General features: G+C 37.9%; 1 protein-coding gene across 12 annotated transcripts; it reads left to right on the top strand.

The window, feature by feature from the left end:
* Positions 1–2,165: 2,165 nt before the first annotated feature.
* Positions 2,166–17,030, top strand: sh3tc2 (SH3 domain and tetratricopeptide repeats 2). 12 transcript variants are annotated; one of them, XM_077247995.1, is made up of 19 exons: positions 2,166–2,387; positions 4,331–4,435; positions 4,930–5,028; positions 5,676–5,801; positions 6,159–6,286; positions 6,395–6,500; positions 6,783–6,926; positions 7,579–7,780; positions 7,955–8,028; positions 8,569–8,764; positions 9,073–9,206; positions 9,467–9,517; positions 9,778–11,496; positions 11,887–12,064; positions 12,192–12,342; positions 12,522–12,644; positions 12,779–12,929; positions 15,606–15,802; positions 16,236–17,030. In XM_077247995.1, the coding sequence occupies exons 2-19, from the start codon at positions 4,411–4,413 to the stop codon at positions 16,737–16,739; spliced, it is 4,308 nt and encodes a 1,435-aa protein (XP_077104110.1). In that variant the 5' UTR covers positions 2,166–2,387; positions 4,331–4,410; the 3' UTR covers positions 16,740–17,030. The 12 variants fall into 12 exon arrangements, with proteins under 12 accessions (XP_077104110.1, XP_077104116.1, XP_077104107.1 ...); XM_077247994.1 differs by having other exon boundaries at positions 2,197–2,387; positions 9,775–11,496; XM_077248001.1 differs by lacking the exon at positions 4,930–5,028.
* Positions 17,031–18,061: the final 1,031 nt, after the last annotated feature.

Raw genomic sequence — 18,061 nt, 5'->3', positions numbered from 1 at the left:
TCCAAATTGTGGCTCAACCTGTTTGTTGAAAAGAAAATGATGATTTGATCATGGCTCCTGGGGTAAAACAACTGACTCATCTTTTTTTTGGGGGGGGGGAACTTTTTTTTTTTAAACAGAAAGAGTACACTGGCTATATATTCTATTGTGATGTATGATATTCACAAACTGCAAATATTTAATTTAAGTTTTTTTTTATATAATACTAGCTAGCCCAATGTGATTTGTTAACCCAAACTGTAACCAAATCACTGAGTCAGTGAGTTGAACATGAGAAGCCGGTCAGTCCAATTCAGGAGCAAATCTGCTTTGTGTATTAAATGGTTTGTTGAAAAGAATAAGATCATTTTTGGTGAACTATTTCAATTTACAAATTTACAAAACAAAAAAAAAGTATACACTTTGATGCATATGGTAACCACAAAATGCAGAAACATTCCAAAAAGCTTTGGAACACACATGCTGTGGAAACCATCAGCTGCTTGTCTTGCGTGCCATGTTAATGCCGTGACTATGGTTTTGGCACATGGCCTGCTGGCTCCACCCCCCATGTGGGGTTTTTATTCTCTATCGTCGATGTGGTATTTAATCCATTTACCAAGACCATCTGAGACTTGTGGAAGGAATTAGCCACACCGCTGTGCACATACTTCTTTCACAGACCAGTCAGCCAGTCACATGTCTTCACAATATATTTTTTCAGGGTGACATTTGTAATAGCTCAACAACAGTCTGTGTAGAACCTGGAGTCTGTTCCAGGGTTTATATTTAACCAGGAGAGAAAAGCAAGAAATGACTAGCTGAGCCAAGGTCTGTTATCTGACCTACAGACGAGATAGAGCTAAAGAAGAAGCATAGGGAATTCTTGGAAAAATAAATAATAACGATTTCAAGGGTTAAGATATTTACTTTCTCTCTTTACTCAAGGCATGGTGGGAATGCACAGATGCATACTGTATATGTGTCTGGACCTGGACGTTTGTCTGGATATGTTTTAGAAAGCACCTTTGGAATGTGAGCAAGAGGGCGTATTTGATTGTAATGAAGTTGATAGGGACTCTAGAGGCATTTTGTTTTGCTCTATGAAAAACAAGTCGGACCAGAAGGATTACTTTTTTAAAACATTTGCTATTCCTTTCCTTTTCATTGATTTTTTTTAAAGACAACTGGTTGGATTCATGAATCTGATTAGATTAAAATAGAAATATAGTCTATATATGCTTAGTAATTCATTTAAGAGTGTTTGTTTGAAGGTTATCCACAGTAATCCACCCTAACGCTCAAAATAATTAATTGGTTTGAGTAGGACAAACTTAAATTATACTAAGTAGTTCAGTCAAATGAACTTGTATGAGTATTTATAGCACTTTTTCTTTCAAGTTAACATAACTGATATATTTCAAGAAAACTGAACTGCTTCATTGTTTTGAGTTTTAGAAAATTATTTCTTTTAATTTAGAAGATCTTTAGTTTAACTGAAACTGGGCTTGGATTTCTATTTCCCAAGATGCTTTGCCAATGGCACTCGAAATGGAGAGTAAATAAAATTAAGTGAAATATAATGTTGTTGTTTTTTGTGTGTGTGCAAGATTAACGTTAAGTAGATTTAATAGTGATTAATGGTTTGTTATGCTAATGTAGAAGAATTCTGTTGATGTTGATTTTTACCGTCATGGTGACAAATGGTGCATGCCGGCGGATAGATCTGAGAACAAGTATGTTGAAGCTTTAAATTACTGCACTCATACAGCAAGTGCTATACCATGCTATTGTTACAAGTCAGCAAATTAGCAAGTTAGCATTTATTGAACTAGCTAAGAATATGTGAAGTAAATTGTTCACAGTCAGGTTACATGAAAATGTTATGTTAAATGTAGGCTATGTATTAGTTAAGATCAAGTCAACTGTAAGAGTACAAAATAAAAATTTGCCAGTTCTGCTTACTTAAACTTTGAATTTCTCAGCTTATTGCCTTAATTTTTAGTTTTCTAAAATTATTATTATTGCCTTAATTCTTAGTTTTGCCAACTTATTCGGGTTTATTCGGTGCACCTTATGAACTGACTGAAGACCTTCTGACCTGACCTAGTGTCCAACAGAGCAGGGGAGTGAGAGGGCTGGAAAGAGAGAGAGAAAACAAGAAACTGAGAGAAAGGAAAAAAAGTATATCATTTAGGGGAGGAGTTTACATACTTCCTTCAGCAAAAGCTCTAAACTTGTGCCACAAGGACACACGCGCACGCACACAAACACCCCATGCCCTACATGAGTTTTACGTACTATGATGGTTAGTTTTAGTCAGTTTAAAAGGAATATTTCGTCAACTCCATAGAGCACTGACAGATCTATGAGGAACGAACACACAGCCGGGAGTCAGCAGGACAGAGGTACGCTCTCTCTCAGAAACTAATCTGTGTATGAGTGACTGTGTACTCAGTTGAAATTGCTGTTAATATATTTCAAGGTTTGAACTGAAGTAGGACAAGTGATTGAACAGTATACTTACTTTTTAACTAGTTGTTGAGACTCTTGGTTGTCTCTACTTATTTTTTACGTATTATATTTGTAGTCTCTAAGTCTGTCTCTTAAAATGTAGAGCATTTATTTCTATAACAATATAGGCTACCAGTTTTTTCACTAACTAGGTTTTAATAACTTGTTTTTCGCCAAGTTTAATGGTACCAGCATGTGCTGCGACATTCTAAACATAGACGCTTTACTCGGGTTACAAATCTACCCCGTTTTTTTCACTGACATCCACACACCGAACCAGTAACCCAGAGAGACACCACTAACTACACAGTCCCAGGCGCATGGGACCGTTCAACTTCTTTGTTGTAGCTTGGCAGCACATTGCCTACTAAATGTGATACAGTTTAAGCTACAAAGCAGAAAGTTGGGGGATCTTAAAATATATATTTTTTTTTATCAATATACACACAGATTTTAAAATGGTTTTCAAATATTTCAGAGGCCACAAAAGTAAAAGTTTCACAAATTTACTTAAAATGTAATAAAATTCATTAAAATGTATCCGCCGGAGCATTAAGAAAACATAGGAAGTACTTTCATTATTTAAATTTACATATCACAAGGCTATCAAAAACTTAAGATATTGATAATTTTAACATAAAATTTCCATAACAAGAAATGTCTTTAGAAAGTAACCCCCTTAAAATCAATGTATAATTCACACACTGGGTGTTCTCACAGCATAACACTTGATTATGGTGTTGAAAAAGCCTTCAATTTTTTGTTAAGGCCACAGACAGATGCTCTATGAGAAATTCCTCCTGGCTGTTTACAGCTGACTCAGACTCACAAGATTCAATTAGAATCTGACTGGGTTCTCTCTTTATGAAACAATAATAACATGATAAAGATTATTCTGTATAGATAAGTACACTCTTTGTTAAGCCCAGGGACCGAGACAGTAGTGGTGACAGGGAGACACATTCAATCCAGTTGAGACAGTCACATTAAAAAAGTCTGAGAAAGATTTATCAATATGGTTTGTGTATGCTGGACATCTTTTGACATTGCACTAAAACTTGTGACATTCCACAAGTATACGCAAAAGGGTGCTTTTTAAAAACCTCATTCTTAACAACATTCTTACAACAAATTGCTGGAGTGCTCAATCATCAAATTATCTAGTTAAAAACAGAACTGTTAAATATTTATTTGGTTTTCTTTCCTTTAAAAAAGAAAAATGTCTTAAAATCTACACCCACGCTAGATATTTGCAATGAAAGAAGTGGCAGAAAGTAATGATGCCAGACATAAGGAGGGCTGAGCTTTTCTAAGAGCCAGACATGTTAGAATGGTCAACCTGTAACTGTCAGCCCTAATATTATAACATCTAGGACAAAAGATAAAAGTGTAATTTAGTACCAGTAAATAAAGAAATTGCTGTGAGCAATGCCTATTAATTCACTGGGCCTTTGGCCCCGTATGCCAGCGCTGTGAGAATGCTGCAGCTCTCACTTTCCACAATAACCCCTGGCACAGAGAGGCACTGACCAGCCCACACAAACATGCCAGCAGTGCTTCAGAGTGCTTCCCTCATCTGCGGAGTGGACGCAGAGAGGAAAGGGGAGAGAACGAAATAGATGGAAGTTAGAAATGAGCAGTAGAGAGAGTGAGGTTTATGCACGAGAGGAAAATGGACAGGAAGAGAGAGAGAGAGAGAGAGGAGTGACTCCATCGATAAGTGGATCAACTGTCGAGCGGGCACTACTGAACCCGTGTTTGAAGCTGGCTGTGTACATCATGGCATGCTGCAGCTGCTGTCCAATTCCATGCCTCAGAAACTGCTTTTCGTTTTCAGGTTGGTCCCACCCTGGCTTTAGATTTTTGCAATGAGAAGAGTAACTTTCACAGGGAGACATCACAGTGTTTCTGTCAGTCATGGGTAATAGATTTACCCATGAAGGTAATGCAGGATGTGTACTTTCCTTAGTTGGCAGTCTGTGTGCCTTGTTGTTTGTGCGCAATGCTGTGATTGCCTATTGTTACTAATTATGTACTATTGTTGCTGTGTGCGTTACTGGTATATTGTTTTGCTGCTTGTGTGATTTTAGTGTATTTACTATCAGCTGTTGACTAATAACTAGCAAATACTCTCCCTTTGTGACGATTGTATCAATTTGACAAACCATGAGGATTTTTAATATTTCTCTTGCCAAGTTTTAGGCTGATTCTATATGGGCTAATGATATTTTGCTATGTTTGTCACTGACTGTTTGCATGTGCACAGTCCCAATCTTAGATTTTGATCTGTGTTTTGCACGTTTTCAATATTTGTAGGCTGTTATTTTGTCGTCAATCGATCGTGTCAGTTTGATTAGGCATTTACCCCAAAAGCTTCAGCTTGTCATTTAGCTAATTTAATAACACTCCCCTAAACATCACCCTCCCTTTCAATAGCGATATCGCCCGCTGAGCTCGATGCCTTATGGAATGACCCTCCATACACTTTAGCTGCTGTCAGTGAGCTCTTTCCACCCAATGACGCCATGACTGCTGGTAAGAGGATTTCTTGAGTCAAGCATAAGTGTGTCAGCAAGTTTAATTATAAAAATTAAAAAACAAAATTTAATTATAAAAGAACCCATGGGACAGAAGGTTACATGATTCTATTATAAATGTGGTGTTTTTGTTTAATAAATGATAGTAAGCAACTATTTGGAATATTCTCTCTTTTCAATTAACAAATCTGGGAAGGTCATACCCATCTGGAGATGAGGAAGAGGCCATTATTTAAGCCACCTGGCTGATATTTATAGAGTCATTATGATATGACTTGCACTTCCTGTTTATGTCCACAACTTTATGAGCTTGTAAATAGAAACACAGCTCTGATATTTTTACATGCAAATTAGCACCAACTGTATCATGGAATGAGGAACTACTGTATATGGTGATAACCATTCATTTTCAAACATGGAAAGTGCATAACTTCAGACAGAGGGAACCTTCTTGTCCTTATTTATTCATTAATAAACAGGGCATCACTCTTCAGTCATTCAGTGTTACTTTACTGTAAGTTTACTGATTAACCATAAACAGTCATAATTCTGATGTGCTATTAAAGTTCATGGAACTACATACCAACTGCAATTGAATTCTGTAAAGCTGTGTTGACCCCAGTTTCCTTTGTTTTGGAAATGGAGATGAGGAAGTGGAGGCTGAGGCCGAGGTGGAGGCAGAAGGCAGGAGCAGAGAGATTTACTGGAAGAGGAAGGAAACATTCAGCGGAAGCAGCACAATATCTTCAGCAGGAGAACGCTTCTCTCCAGGTATCTGCAGCATGGATCTCTGTGTCCTGTAGATCTGCATTGAAATAATGGACTCCATCTCCATAATGGCCTTTAATGGCTACACTTCTTCAGCATACTCTCACAACTAATGCCAGACTTCCTTAATGTGTACACTCAGCCTATGCCCTAATGGTATGCCTTTAGTGATGTGGTCACTCATAGTGCTGTTCCTGCAAAAAATACTATTGGTTTGTTAAGCATACTACCGCCGTGATGTTGCAGTAATAAATCACACCCAACATCACTACAGCATTCCTGTTAATGCTAATGCAACTGATCGTAAATCTTGATTTCTTTGTGGTGAATATTAACTCCATTCCCTTTTGCTTCTTGGAGATGTTGTTTTGTTGTTTAGTGGGAGACGCCGATCTAGTATATTACCTGACAGTGAGCTTCAGGAGGCCTTACGTACAAGACTCCGAGTAGTAGAAAGCAACAGTCAGGATGTTGTCCAGCTCTTCAAGGTCAGACACGGAACATGAACTGGCACCATTGATGAACTTATTACTATTGATCACACAGGTTATTTCAATCTTCATTGCATTAGGTGATTGTTGATACTATACACACAGGATCTGTCTGCACGACTACTGTCAGTTCATGCAGAGAAAGACAGCTTTATCATCACCTTTAAGACTGTCGAGGAGATCTGGAAGTTCTCCACTTACCTGGCACTCGGTTAGTATCAGTGAAACTAACATGCTAGTACTTCTACGGTAGGGTTGCCCAATCCTGTTCCTGGAGGTCTACCTACCTGCAGAGTACACACACACATTCAACACACCTGTCCAAGTGCTCCTGAAGATTTTTATTAGCTGCTTCAGTTGATCTGGGTTGGAGCTGAACTTTGCAGGAAGTTACAGCAGATCTCCAGGAACAGGATTGAGCAACCCTGTTCTGCAGTATATTTATAATTTCTTGAACTATTATAGCTTAACAAGTAAAACTATTATATTCTAGGATATGTAGCAAGATGTCTTGAAAACTTTCTATGTGACCAGTCATTCTGGCTGGACCCTGTATTGCTGAGCGATGTTGAGATCTGTGTAACAGTGGATGAAGACCACTTAGCTACTCTTTACTTAGGACTTCTGCTACAGGAAGGTAAGGAGCCTCCACTTGCTGACTTGACTTGCAGTCAACAAAATCACCTTTAACCAACAATAAACAAACCGTAAATTGAGAAACTGATAAAACAATATGGATTTACACATCTCTAGTCTGTTCTAAAGTCCACTATTGACACATTGCTGCTTAACTGATTCAGAGGGCACATAAGTTGAAAACAAGATTGGGTAAAATGTGAAGTGATTACAGTGTCCTCTTGTTTGCAAAGATGGGAGTTTATGTTTTTCATTTTGTAGACTCAACATTTCCTCGATTCTTGTTTACATACAAAGTATCTTGCTTCTAAGAATCATTACTGCATTTACAATGTTAGTCACCTCATTCATACCAAAGTCTCCTCTAGCTGTTCATAATTTTAGTATTTGATTATGTCCTCTACTTAAGACAACAATCTAAGGCAGACATAACCATATATATACAGTATATGTGTGTGTATATATATATATATATATATATATATATATTTTTTTTTTTTTTTTTTTTTTTACATCCATTTATGGGACAAACTGTTATTTATTCCTTGGAGTTAACTTCTATATGAATCTACTTTGAAAATTTGAAAGGAAACTACTGAAGAATATAAATCAGGAATAGTTAATGACTAAGGAACTTCTCATTATTGTTTCAGGTACATTCTTTTCCAAGACTTTATACAACAGTGACTGCAAAGAGGAGGAAGAGGACCTGACCTTGACCTACAGGAGGAATGACCTGGTCATGGTGAAAGACATAGGACAAGAAGCCATGTGGGAGGGTACACTGCTGTCCACGGGTCAACATGGTCTAGTCCCTGTTCATGATATGCAGCCTCTGCCGTATCCATTTTACCAGTGAGTGACACTGAATTTGGAAGCACATTTAGCCAAATCTGAGGTTTTGTGGGATGAAGGAACTGTAACAACAGATTTGTCTGGTTGAACAGCTACTTTTGTTCTACACTTGTTCTCATGCAAGAAACATACTATTTAAGATTATCCCTTACAAATACAGATTGTTCTTCCTAGGTGGTTCCTAAAGAAATATCCTGGAAATGCAGGAGGTATTCCAGTTACAGAAGGCCTATTTGATCATCCTGTAGGTGAGTATCTGGAAACTATTCCTCAAGATTGCCTTCAAAAAGTATATTCATGGTTCAGTACAGGTAAAGCTCAGCCAACAGAATGTGTGCCATAATGTAGATTATCACAAAATTATTTGATCACAAAATATAATTTTAACTTGTCCCTCCTTTTTTGGGTTACAGTGGGGCACTTACAATGGAAGTAAATGGGCCAATCCACAAATTTTAAAATACTCACTGTTTCAAAAGTATATTCTCAAGACGTAAACAATAAGCATGATGATTTTTTTGTGAAAAGATTTTTAAAATGTAAAGTTATAATCTAGTGAACAAAATTGTTGCCGAGATATTGCAACACCAACATGCCTGTAAAAATTATTTAAACAGTTTTACAGCTCAAATGTAAATTCACTGTTTTTACAGTAGAATTAGTTTTTGTGTCTCTGTGTGTGCTAATCAACATTATGGCATACATGCTGTCAGCTGACTTTAGCTTGTATTGACATCTTAAGTTGGTTGTTACTACAAATCTGTCCTTTCTTTTGGCATCCCTTTTAGTGGTGGGTACCTGTGTGGCAGTAGTGGACCATTACCCAATGAGTAAAGATGAGCTGCACTTACGCCAGGGAGACATAATCAAGATTGAAGGATTTCTTCTCAATACTCTGAACATGTTTATAGGAAGACACCTCAACAGTGGAGAGATAGGATTTGTTCACAAGGCCCATGTAAAACCTGAGAGAATTGAGCCTCTGTAAGTAAACAGTTCAACTGTATTTATTTATATTCATAGATTCGGCATGCGCTCAAATGAATGACCTTCTCTTTATTTTGTAAAACCGTTCATCTAATGTGCTTCTCAACAATACTGACATACCAATTGAAAGCAACCAGCTGGCAAATGCTATTTTATTCTGTTGACCTTTGTTGAATGCGCCTCTGTCTAGCTGGGGATGATGAGGGTGTTGGAAGGGGGGCTAGTGGAGTTATGTGATGATGTGATGAAGCGATCCGAATGAGAGTCATGTGGCTGATAATGTTGTCTTTGTTGGCTTTGCACAGCGATGGACAATTGGTCTTTCTGAGTAAGGAGGAAAGAGCAGCCCTATGTAAACTTAACCCTTGCCTTGAGCCCTGTCAGTCTGATGTACTGGCAAATCTATTCTCCACTGATATTAGCACTGTGTACAGATTGGGTAAGAGATGATGCATTGTCTCTCTGTGAGACCTCTAATATTGTTTAAAGGAATGGAGTACTTCATCCAAAAATGAAATTCTGCCAGTTTATTCACCCTCATGTCAAATCACAGAAGAAAGATGTTCATATAGATTTGCAACGACATGAGGCCGAGTAAATGACGGAATCTTCATGTTTGGGTGAACTGTCCCTTTACGTGTGGACAAATCTGTGCTTTCTTTCATCCTGTGTTGATAAAATTACTCTTTCACACTGCAGACAGACTTGATGACTCTGATTTCACTTACATAAGAAACCATCCAATGTCAGGTAAGCCCCTTTTTTTTGTATAAGTTATGTATAACATATGAGGAAATGTTGCTACATACTGTAGATGTTTTTTTCACTGCTCTCATACATTATTACAACTTCCAGTTGTATAGAATTAACAATCACCAACTTGTACTTAATTTTGTTGCACAGTCATACCTTCCAAATTTTTCTTTCCTTCCTACTCTCCTTCTCTTTCATTACATAATTTTCTATGTACAATCAAAAATTCTGACATATACACTTTGTGTAATCAGCAGAGCAGAAAACTACAGTGGATCAAAGAAAAAGCACCCTATCTGAAAAGAGTGACGTAACTCCCTACCACTCGTCCCCACGGCAATCATTCTATGCCTCTCGGAATCATCTGGACAGGGACTCTGAGATCCTCCCTTTCAGCCTGGAGGACACCTTCAGAGAGATGGACGAATATGAGGAAGACCCTCCAAACTTCTTGGATGAAGGTATCTGGGAGGCTGATGAAGCAGAGAGGTGTGACCCAATCCTGACCCTCCTCAACCTGGAATATTTCCAGGACACTTTACAGACTCTTTACGACCTTTCTTACTCTTTCCTGGACACTCTCTTCAATTGCCTTCCAGAAGACGAGGTACTACAACATCTGGAAAACTTACGGGAAGGAGCTAAAAAAGGCAGGATGCTCTGGGCCCACCGGCGAGTTTGCTTCCTCCTTGGTCGGCTATGTGCCAAAAAACTGAAGTTCTCGCAAGCACGAGTATACTTTGAGGAAGCTCTAAAGGTCCCTGTAAATGGTTTTGATGACAAGCCACTTCTAATTGCCCTGTACACCAATCTCACTGCTGTTTACCTCAAACAGAAGATGATGGATAAGCTGCCATTCACGTTGGATAAGGCAAGTGCTCTGATTCTGTGTCTTCCCTGCCACAACTTCTGCTCTGTGGATGAGTTTGAGCTGCTCAAACCAATCATGCGCAAAGCCATAATTGAAAAGGACAAGTACCTAGAGGCTCGGACATGCTACCTCTCTCTCTGTCTCTTCATCCGTCTAAAGAAAATAGAGGATGCTTTACCTTTTGTAGAGAGGCTTCAGTTCCTTACCATGACTTTGTCTGCTGAAGTTGGGAGGCCAACTGCCCCAATTGATCTCAACTGGATGCTGTGCAGGCTTTATCATAAAAAGTATTTGCCCTACCTCACACTAGCTTCTTTAAGTTTAGACTCAGGGCAAGAGCATTCCTTGGATGATGCATTCCAGAAAATCGAACTCTTTATCAGAAACTCAGCCAGGCTTAATCCTCACTGGAAGGAAAGTAACTCTGTGCTTCCTACACAGGTGGTGGTTTACCTTCAGCAGGCTTTGTCCATTGCAAGTCAAGGGGAAGACCCAAGGACTCAAAGGGACCTGTGCCTGAGCCTAGCTAGTGTTTACCAGCAGCATGGAGCTCTAGAGAAGGCTGTGCCCTTTGCCCAACAGGCAGCACAAACTGGAAGTCAAATTAATGAGGAGGAGGGCTTCGAGGCATCCATTCTGCTGGCCTGGCTCTTGGTCCTAACGGAGGAACCCATACAAGCTCAGAACACTCTGCACCCTCTGCTTAAGTCTTTGAATGAAACCGACAGTCCGACACAGCGTGGTGTAGTCTACAATCTCCTAGCCCTATGCCTCCGCAAACAGGGCAGAGTTCAGAAGGCAGCAAGAAACTTTTATTGCGCTCTGCAGATCTCCCGAGAGAATGGAAACAAGCGTAATGAAGCACTAGCTCTGGCTAACTTGGGTTGCTTGTCTCTATCTCTAGGGGCTTCGGGCCTAGCAGAGTGTTTCCTTCTCAATTCCCTACACCTATTCCAGTTTCTTTCAGAGAGCCCCACAGATCAGGAGCATGTCCAGGCTCTCCTCTGGCTGGGTAGGAGCTACAAGGATAGAGGAGGGAGTCAGGAGGTCAGAATATGCTTCGAGATGGGCCTCCTGATTGCTATTAGTGCCAAAAATCTGCACAGTAAGTGTACAAGATTTGATGTTTTAGGTTGCATCTATAACTGATACCTGCAGTGGCCCCAAAAAGTATTTCTACACTTAAGCCACAATTACAATGTATACATGTATTTGCATTATTTAACAAAATTTCAAAATGAATTGCATTGATTTTAAAGAAATATAGCACCATCACAATTTCCAATCAAAGCATTTCACAAAATGAAGATTGCTAGGTTTCAAAATATGAAAATTATGAACTTGAGGGGAACTTGCAACCAGAAAAACAACCACAATTCCAATTGGTTAAAAAATTATTAATAATAAAAAATCCAGAAAATGACCAGAGAATTAATGTCATGCCGGTATTTCATTTATAGTGTAAGAATGATAAAACAGTTTCTTCCAAATGCAGGTCAAATGGTTGTGGCAAAAGTTCTAAGTCGCCATTACGCTGACTTGCTGCTGTATGGACAGTGTATTGTTTACTATGAGCACTGTGTAGGGCTGTGTAGAACACTAAAGAATAAACAGCTAGAAGGAGAGTTCCTGGAACTCCTCAGCAACCTCTATCTCTCACTCAACACTGAGAAGTAAGCACTACTGTAATCTTCACATACTACATAATATAGTACCATTGTCAATACTTTGAAACTTGATCCATTTGAAACAAATTAATTGGTGAATTCAACAGTGATTATTTCATAAAAATCACTGCAGGTCATCGAGGAAGTCACTTGATTACTCAAAGCAAAGCTTAAGGATTTCTATAGACCTGGGGAAAAGACTGGAAGAGTCAGAGACATGGCTGCAAGTGGGCCGTATCTATTATTTGATCCATGAAGATGAACTGGCTGACATGTACCTACAGGTAAGTCAAAGGATCGAAGTAGGGTATTTCAAAAGGAGTTAAAGTTATTTTTGCATAACCATTTGGAAAAATATCCCACCAACAAAACTTGTTTTTAGAAACGTATTGCCATATCTTATGCATGCATGTTTTTATCAGCTGTTGTGATAACTTCTTTCTCCATAAACAAATGTTTACAGGCAGCAGTAAAGACAGCCCTGAGGATGAATGACCCATGCTTTGCTATGAGCATTTATGAGGAAGCAGGAGATGTGTTTTTCAAAGGACACAGAAACCAACTGGCTGCCCTACCTTTTTACAGGGTATGTCTCCCTATGAGTTCCCAATAGATATTACCAAAACAATCCAATAATGGTTAGGAGATGTTACCATGCGACTAAGCATGGATTCCTACATCTTATAAATCAATCTGCTGTTTTTCTTTTTTTTATTAAAGGATGGGAGTTTGCCATTTGCACGCAGCATTAAAGATGTGCACTCAGAGTTCAGGCTTTTGAGTAAACTTACAGAGCTCCTTATGAAGCAGGAGCACTACGAGGAAGCACTGCAGTATGCCACACTTGCGGTGCAGGTCAGCGCCACAACTGGTAAGACCTTTACACGCATCTGTTCCTAAAAAGCTATAACCATGGAAACGAAAGCCAATTATGCACTATACAGAAAAATCTGACTTTGGGCCACATAAAATTAGTAGAAAAAGAAAGAATAATTTTTTTTTTTTTGTGAAAGTCAGTTTGACTATGTCTTTTGCTTGTAAGTCTTAACCTATTTTGCCCCCTGCTGGAGACACATGTCCTTTACAGCATACAACATTTGAAGAATACATCATAATACATTCAAAGCGTTAATTCACCTAAAAAACAAATTTCTGTCATTAATCACTCAACCTCATTTTGTTCCAAACCCGTAAGTCCTTTATTCATCTACGGAAGACAAATGAAAATATTTTTGATGAAATCCGAGAGCTAACCCCCCTATAGCCAGCAACATCATAACCTCTTTCAAGGCCCAAAAAGGTAGTAAAGACATTGTTAAAATAGTCCATGTGACGACAGTGGTTCAACCTTAATGTTATATAGAAACATTTTAATTCGTTTTCCGATGATGAACAAAGGTCTTACGGGTTTGGAACGGCATGAGGGTGAGTAATAGACCTTATTCACAGCAACGCCATCTTTGATTTTTAATGGGAATGAAAGCGAGGCTGTGAGGGACAGACATACATCTCTTTAATTGGCTGTATTCAATTTAATGTGTTTTTGGATTGTTCTGCTCATGAAACACATGAAAAATATCTTTCCAAGACATTTCAGTTGACAAAAAACTCCTGACAATATAAGCTGTGGAAAATTGTAAGTAATCTATGTGCTTTATACTGCTTTTTACAGTGGATGCCATTGGAAATACGGCAAGTCTATCCCTCACAGCCTCACTTTCATACCTGTCATGGCGCTGCTCTGAATAAGGTCTATTAATGACAGGAATTTCATTTTTGGGTGAACTAACCCTTTAAGCCAACATGAAATCTAAACAGACCCAGTTTAAATTTAAGCACATGCTCCTGGTCAAACTGTATCAGATTCAGTGCATATTACTCTTAAAAAGAAAGAAAGAAAATATAAAGCATTGTCTATTTAGGCACTGTTTAAGGCTTCTGTAATGTAATGCTGGTAAATATTAATTTTATAGTAACAACAACAAATAATGAAGTATTTGATAAAGAAGCATGATAATTGAGATATATCTTCAGCCTTCACATCCAATTAATTTCATTGAAATTAATGCACCCTGTAACTGTCCTATTCTTATTGGTTGGTCTTATTGGTTGGGTTTAAAACAACTTGAGAGAGTAAATGATGACAATTAAAATTTTTTGGGGGAACTATCCCTTTAATGTTAATTAAACATTAAAGAGAAAATCACTAATGCTCTGACAACTTTAATAGTAGCTATTGATGTATTTATACAGTGAACTCTATGTAGTGTTTTATTTTTATATTTGTTAATTTAATTTCTTTCTTGAATGCTTCTGTTAAATACACCTAACGTTACTGAAAAAATAAAGCACGTGCCGGTGTCCGGACGTGCCGGTGTTCGTTTTCCGTGTCAGTGTGTCCATGTCAGTGTTTCCGTGCCGGTGCCATTGGTGACAGTGCCGGTGTGTCCATGTCGGTGTCCGTGTTTTCGTGCCGGTGTGTTCGTGTCGGTGTATCCATGTCGTGTCGGTGTCCGTGTCACTTGGGACCAACAACTGTGTGGTTAGCCACATTCTTCAAAATAACTTCTATTTTGTTCGTGCCATTGCCGTTATCCATGCGGGTCTCCGTGTCAGTGTTGGTGTCGGTGTCCATGCCGTTGGTGTCGGTGTGTCTGTGCCTGTGGCCTTGTCTGTGTCTGTGCCGGTGTGATAAAGCATAAAGCAGTTTTTTTTTTAATTTGTATATTATATGTTGTGTATATGTAATGTGTATATTTGTTCTTATCTTACAAATACATTAGTTTGGCTGTAATACTCAGTCACTTGCAAAATAGTAAAACCAACATAAAAAAGAACCGTGAATCGTAATTTTCCTGAAAAAAATCGTGATATGATATTTTTGCCTACCCTGCATCCTGTTTCACCCTGTAATGCATCACATTGCAGAAATAAAATGATATAATGTAGGCTACATAAAGTACATAATGCATTGTTTTCTTTTATGCTGTACTGTCAGAGGAGCTTCCAATTCAGTTGTTTTAACTGATTGTGTGAATAAATATCAATTTTAAATATCAATAACATAAATATCATGTACATTGCATGCCCAACTACAAATATTTGATCAAAATGCATCATTTTTGTTAGAATTATTGCACTCTGTCTGGTTGACACACATGGACGCTTGCTCAGTGACTGTTAAGACAAACTGCTTAATGAAATGGAAATATGCGTATGACTTTTAATTCATAACATTTATAGAATAACTAAATCCTCAAGCACATCATACAACAGTTTCAGCTCACTGTCAGCATCTGAGGCGGCATCCGGTCTACATTAAACTACTCTTTATGATCCTCTTTGAAATTTAAAGTGCTCTAATGATTTGAACAGCTTGTACTTTTCCCACTGCAGTTTGCTCAGCCATTTATTTACTTATTTTAATCTATCTTTCCATACGTAATTATGTGTGTGATGGTAGGTAGCTAAAACTGGGGTTACATTATTTTCTGACAGAAAGGAAAAAGTAGTAACCTGACATTTTTTTGATGTGTATTTCTTACAGATGTTACTTTGAATGAGAGAGTGTCCTTCCATCGTCTTGCATCAGTGTACTTCTCTCTAGGGAAGTATGAGATGGCTGAGAACTATTACCTGAAGTCTCTTTCACTCTGCCCCACTGCATTTGAACATGATATTGAAGTTCGGTACTATGTTAAAGTATATTGCAGACTGGCTGATCTGACCCTATACAGATTAAAGGTGAGACTCTCGTAATATTTAACATTTTACATGCATTCCAGATTGAACATTTTGAATGTAAGATAAGCAATGCACATGTTTTCTTACATAGAAATGATTTTTTTTTTTTAAAACAGGTAATTATGATTTGACCAGTGTAGACAGGCATGTTTGTTTAGAATCTGCTTATGGACATGTTATGCTGAAATAACATTCACCAATAATATGGTTGTGTTTTATGCAAATTACTAGCTGCATTCATGTCTGAGAATAATTTGCATGGATCATTTAAAACAAGTTTTTTAAAATGTATTATTATTTTGTGAAAACGTTTTTGCACATAAATTATTATTGAATAAAGCCCAAAGTATCTATAAAAATAACTTTAACAGTAGCATTCACGGTATATGCATTTTATGAATAATGTAAATGTTTATTGCTATTTATGCTTTAGGATGCATTTGATGCCATGGGCTACTACCATTTAGCGCTGGCAGCAGCCCTGGAGGACAACGAAAGCATAAGCACACTGTATATAATATACATGAAGCTCGCAGAGATCCATGCCAACCACATGCCTGATGCCGAACTGTGTAAGAACTACATGGACAGAGCGCAAAGTCTGAGGAGGGAACTGGCAGGAGACACAGAAGAAACACATCAAGACCTGGCTGAGACAGCATCTGACATTCACACCAACGCTGGTCAGTCAGACTCCAGCAGTGGCACTAGTACACTCACAGAGTCCAGCATGACCGACACCGGCCACACAATCGAAGCCCTGAAAGAATCTGAGCTCATATTCTCTAACTTAAGTCACAAAAAAGACACAGGCACTAACATATCTGTGGAAACAGACTCAGGGCCTACTGACAATATCAATCCAGAGACTACCTGTCCTGATAAAAAACACATTCATGAAAGGAGAATGAAGGAGGGCTTGACTATTTTGTTGTAATTGATTCGTGCATAATGCTATAACTGTGAAAAATGCACTACTTTTAATTGAGCGATAAGACACCTTTTCTCTCTCTTTTTTTTTAAAATCAAATGTTAAATGTTGAAAATCATATAATATATTTTCTATTCGTGTTTTAAGAAGAATGTTAACAAATTTGCATAATTGTAAATAGGCCTATGTATTTGTATATCTGTAAATATTTTTTTGTTTGTTTGTTTTTTACCCTCCCTGAGGACTTTTAAAACTATTAGGCTACTTAATAAAAACTCAAGAAATTCTTTCAACGTCCATGCTCACAGTGCATGGTTCCATAGCATGTGCATGATCACTATACAAAGCACTCATTGAATAAATCTTAACCAATACTGGCTTTATGTTCGATTATCAGGCCTACAGTATGTACTGAAATTGTGGGTAAATTGGCACTTAATTAAAAGAACATCTTAAACGTCAAACCTAACTATTAAACATCATCTTGATTTTTAATCACAACGACCATTCCGGATACAGTTCATTCATTTGCCACAGCAACTACATAAATCATGTTTTTAAAGGGCCCATAAAAGAGTTTCCATAGACATGTTACGACTTATCAAAAACAGTTTACTGTGGTTACTTATCGTTTGACTTTCGGTGAGTTATCCATCTACTCAAACATTTTGTGTTATATTATCCTCCACTAGAGGGAGATATTGGCTCTGGTGAATTGATTCAATCACTTACGTCTGAGTATTCCTCTGTGATTTACCTATATGGGTGAATCAGATGAGAAAGCTGCATTTAACTGAGCCGTTGATTTAAGTAGCATCCTTCATATAAATATATCTTAATTTGACTCTCTTTTATTTATACTCTCTTCCGGATAGATGAATATCGATACACAGCACAGGCCATAGAATACTTTCCATTTTAAAAATTATTATAGCAATGTCTGTGAAAATAACATGGTCACTACAGTTATTTTATTACTATAAATTCATTATAAATCAACGTAGTATACTATCTTTCACAAAGTGACGATTTATTTATTTTGTTAATGACAATGATTCACCTTCCTCCTGGACGCGGAAGTACCGGAAGCCTGATGTGAGTGTGTGTTTTAATTATATTTCAAAATTTTGTTTTCTTAACTGGCAGCGGGCTATAAGGCTATATTGTGTGTGTGTGTGTGTGTGTGTGTGTGTGTGTGTGTGTGTGTGTGTGTGCGCGCGCGCGTGTCCTGGCAAATTCTTCATATTATTTTATTTTAAAATGCCGAATGTTTTCTGTGATGGGTAGGGTTAGTGTAAGGGGATAGAATATACAGTAAAAACCATTAT

This window comes from Siphateles boraxobius, unplaced genomic scaffold (genome assembly GCF_051911475.1).
Source record: "Siphateles boraxobius isolate OS27281-9 unplaced genomic scaffold, OSU_SipBor_1 3, whole genome shotgun sequence".
NCBI classification, from domain to species: Eukaryota; Metazoa; Chordata; class Actinopteri; order Cypriniformes; family Leuciscidae; genus Siphateles; species Siphateles boraxobius.
This window is presented reverse-complemented; position numbering and strand designations above follow the sequence as displayed.

What these genes read in the sequence shown, in the direction of transcription:
- sh3tc2 (XM_077247988.1), top strand. Translation starts at nt 4,126, where the DNA reads ATGAGCAGTAGAGAGAGTGAGGTTTATGCACGAGAGGAAAATGGACAG. An exon ending in CCTGAGAGAATTGAGCCTCT is followed by an intron (nt 8,765 to 9,072) that starts GTAAGTAAACAG and finishes GGCTTTGCACAG; the next exon opens with CGATGGACAATTGGTCTTTC. An exon ending in TGACCCTATACAGATTAAAG is followed by an intron (nt 15,803 to 16,235) that starts GTGAGACTCTCG and finishes TTTATGCTTTAG; the next exon opens with GATGCATTTGATGCCATGGG.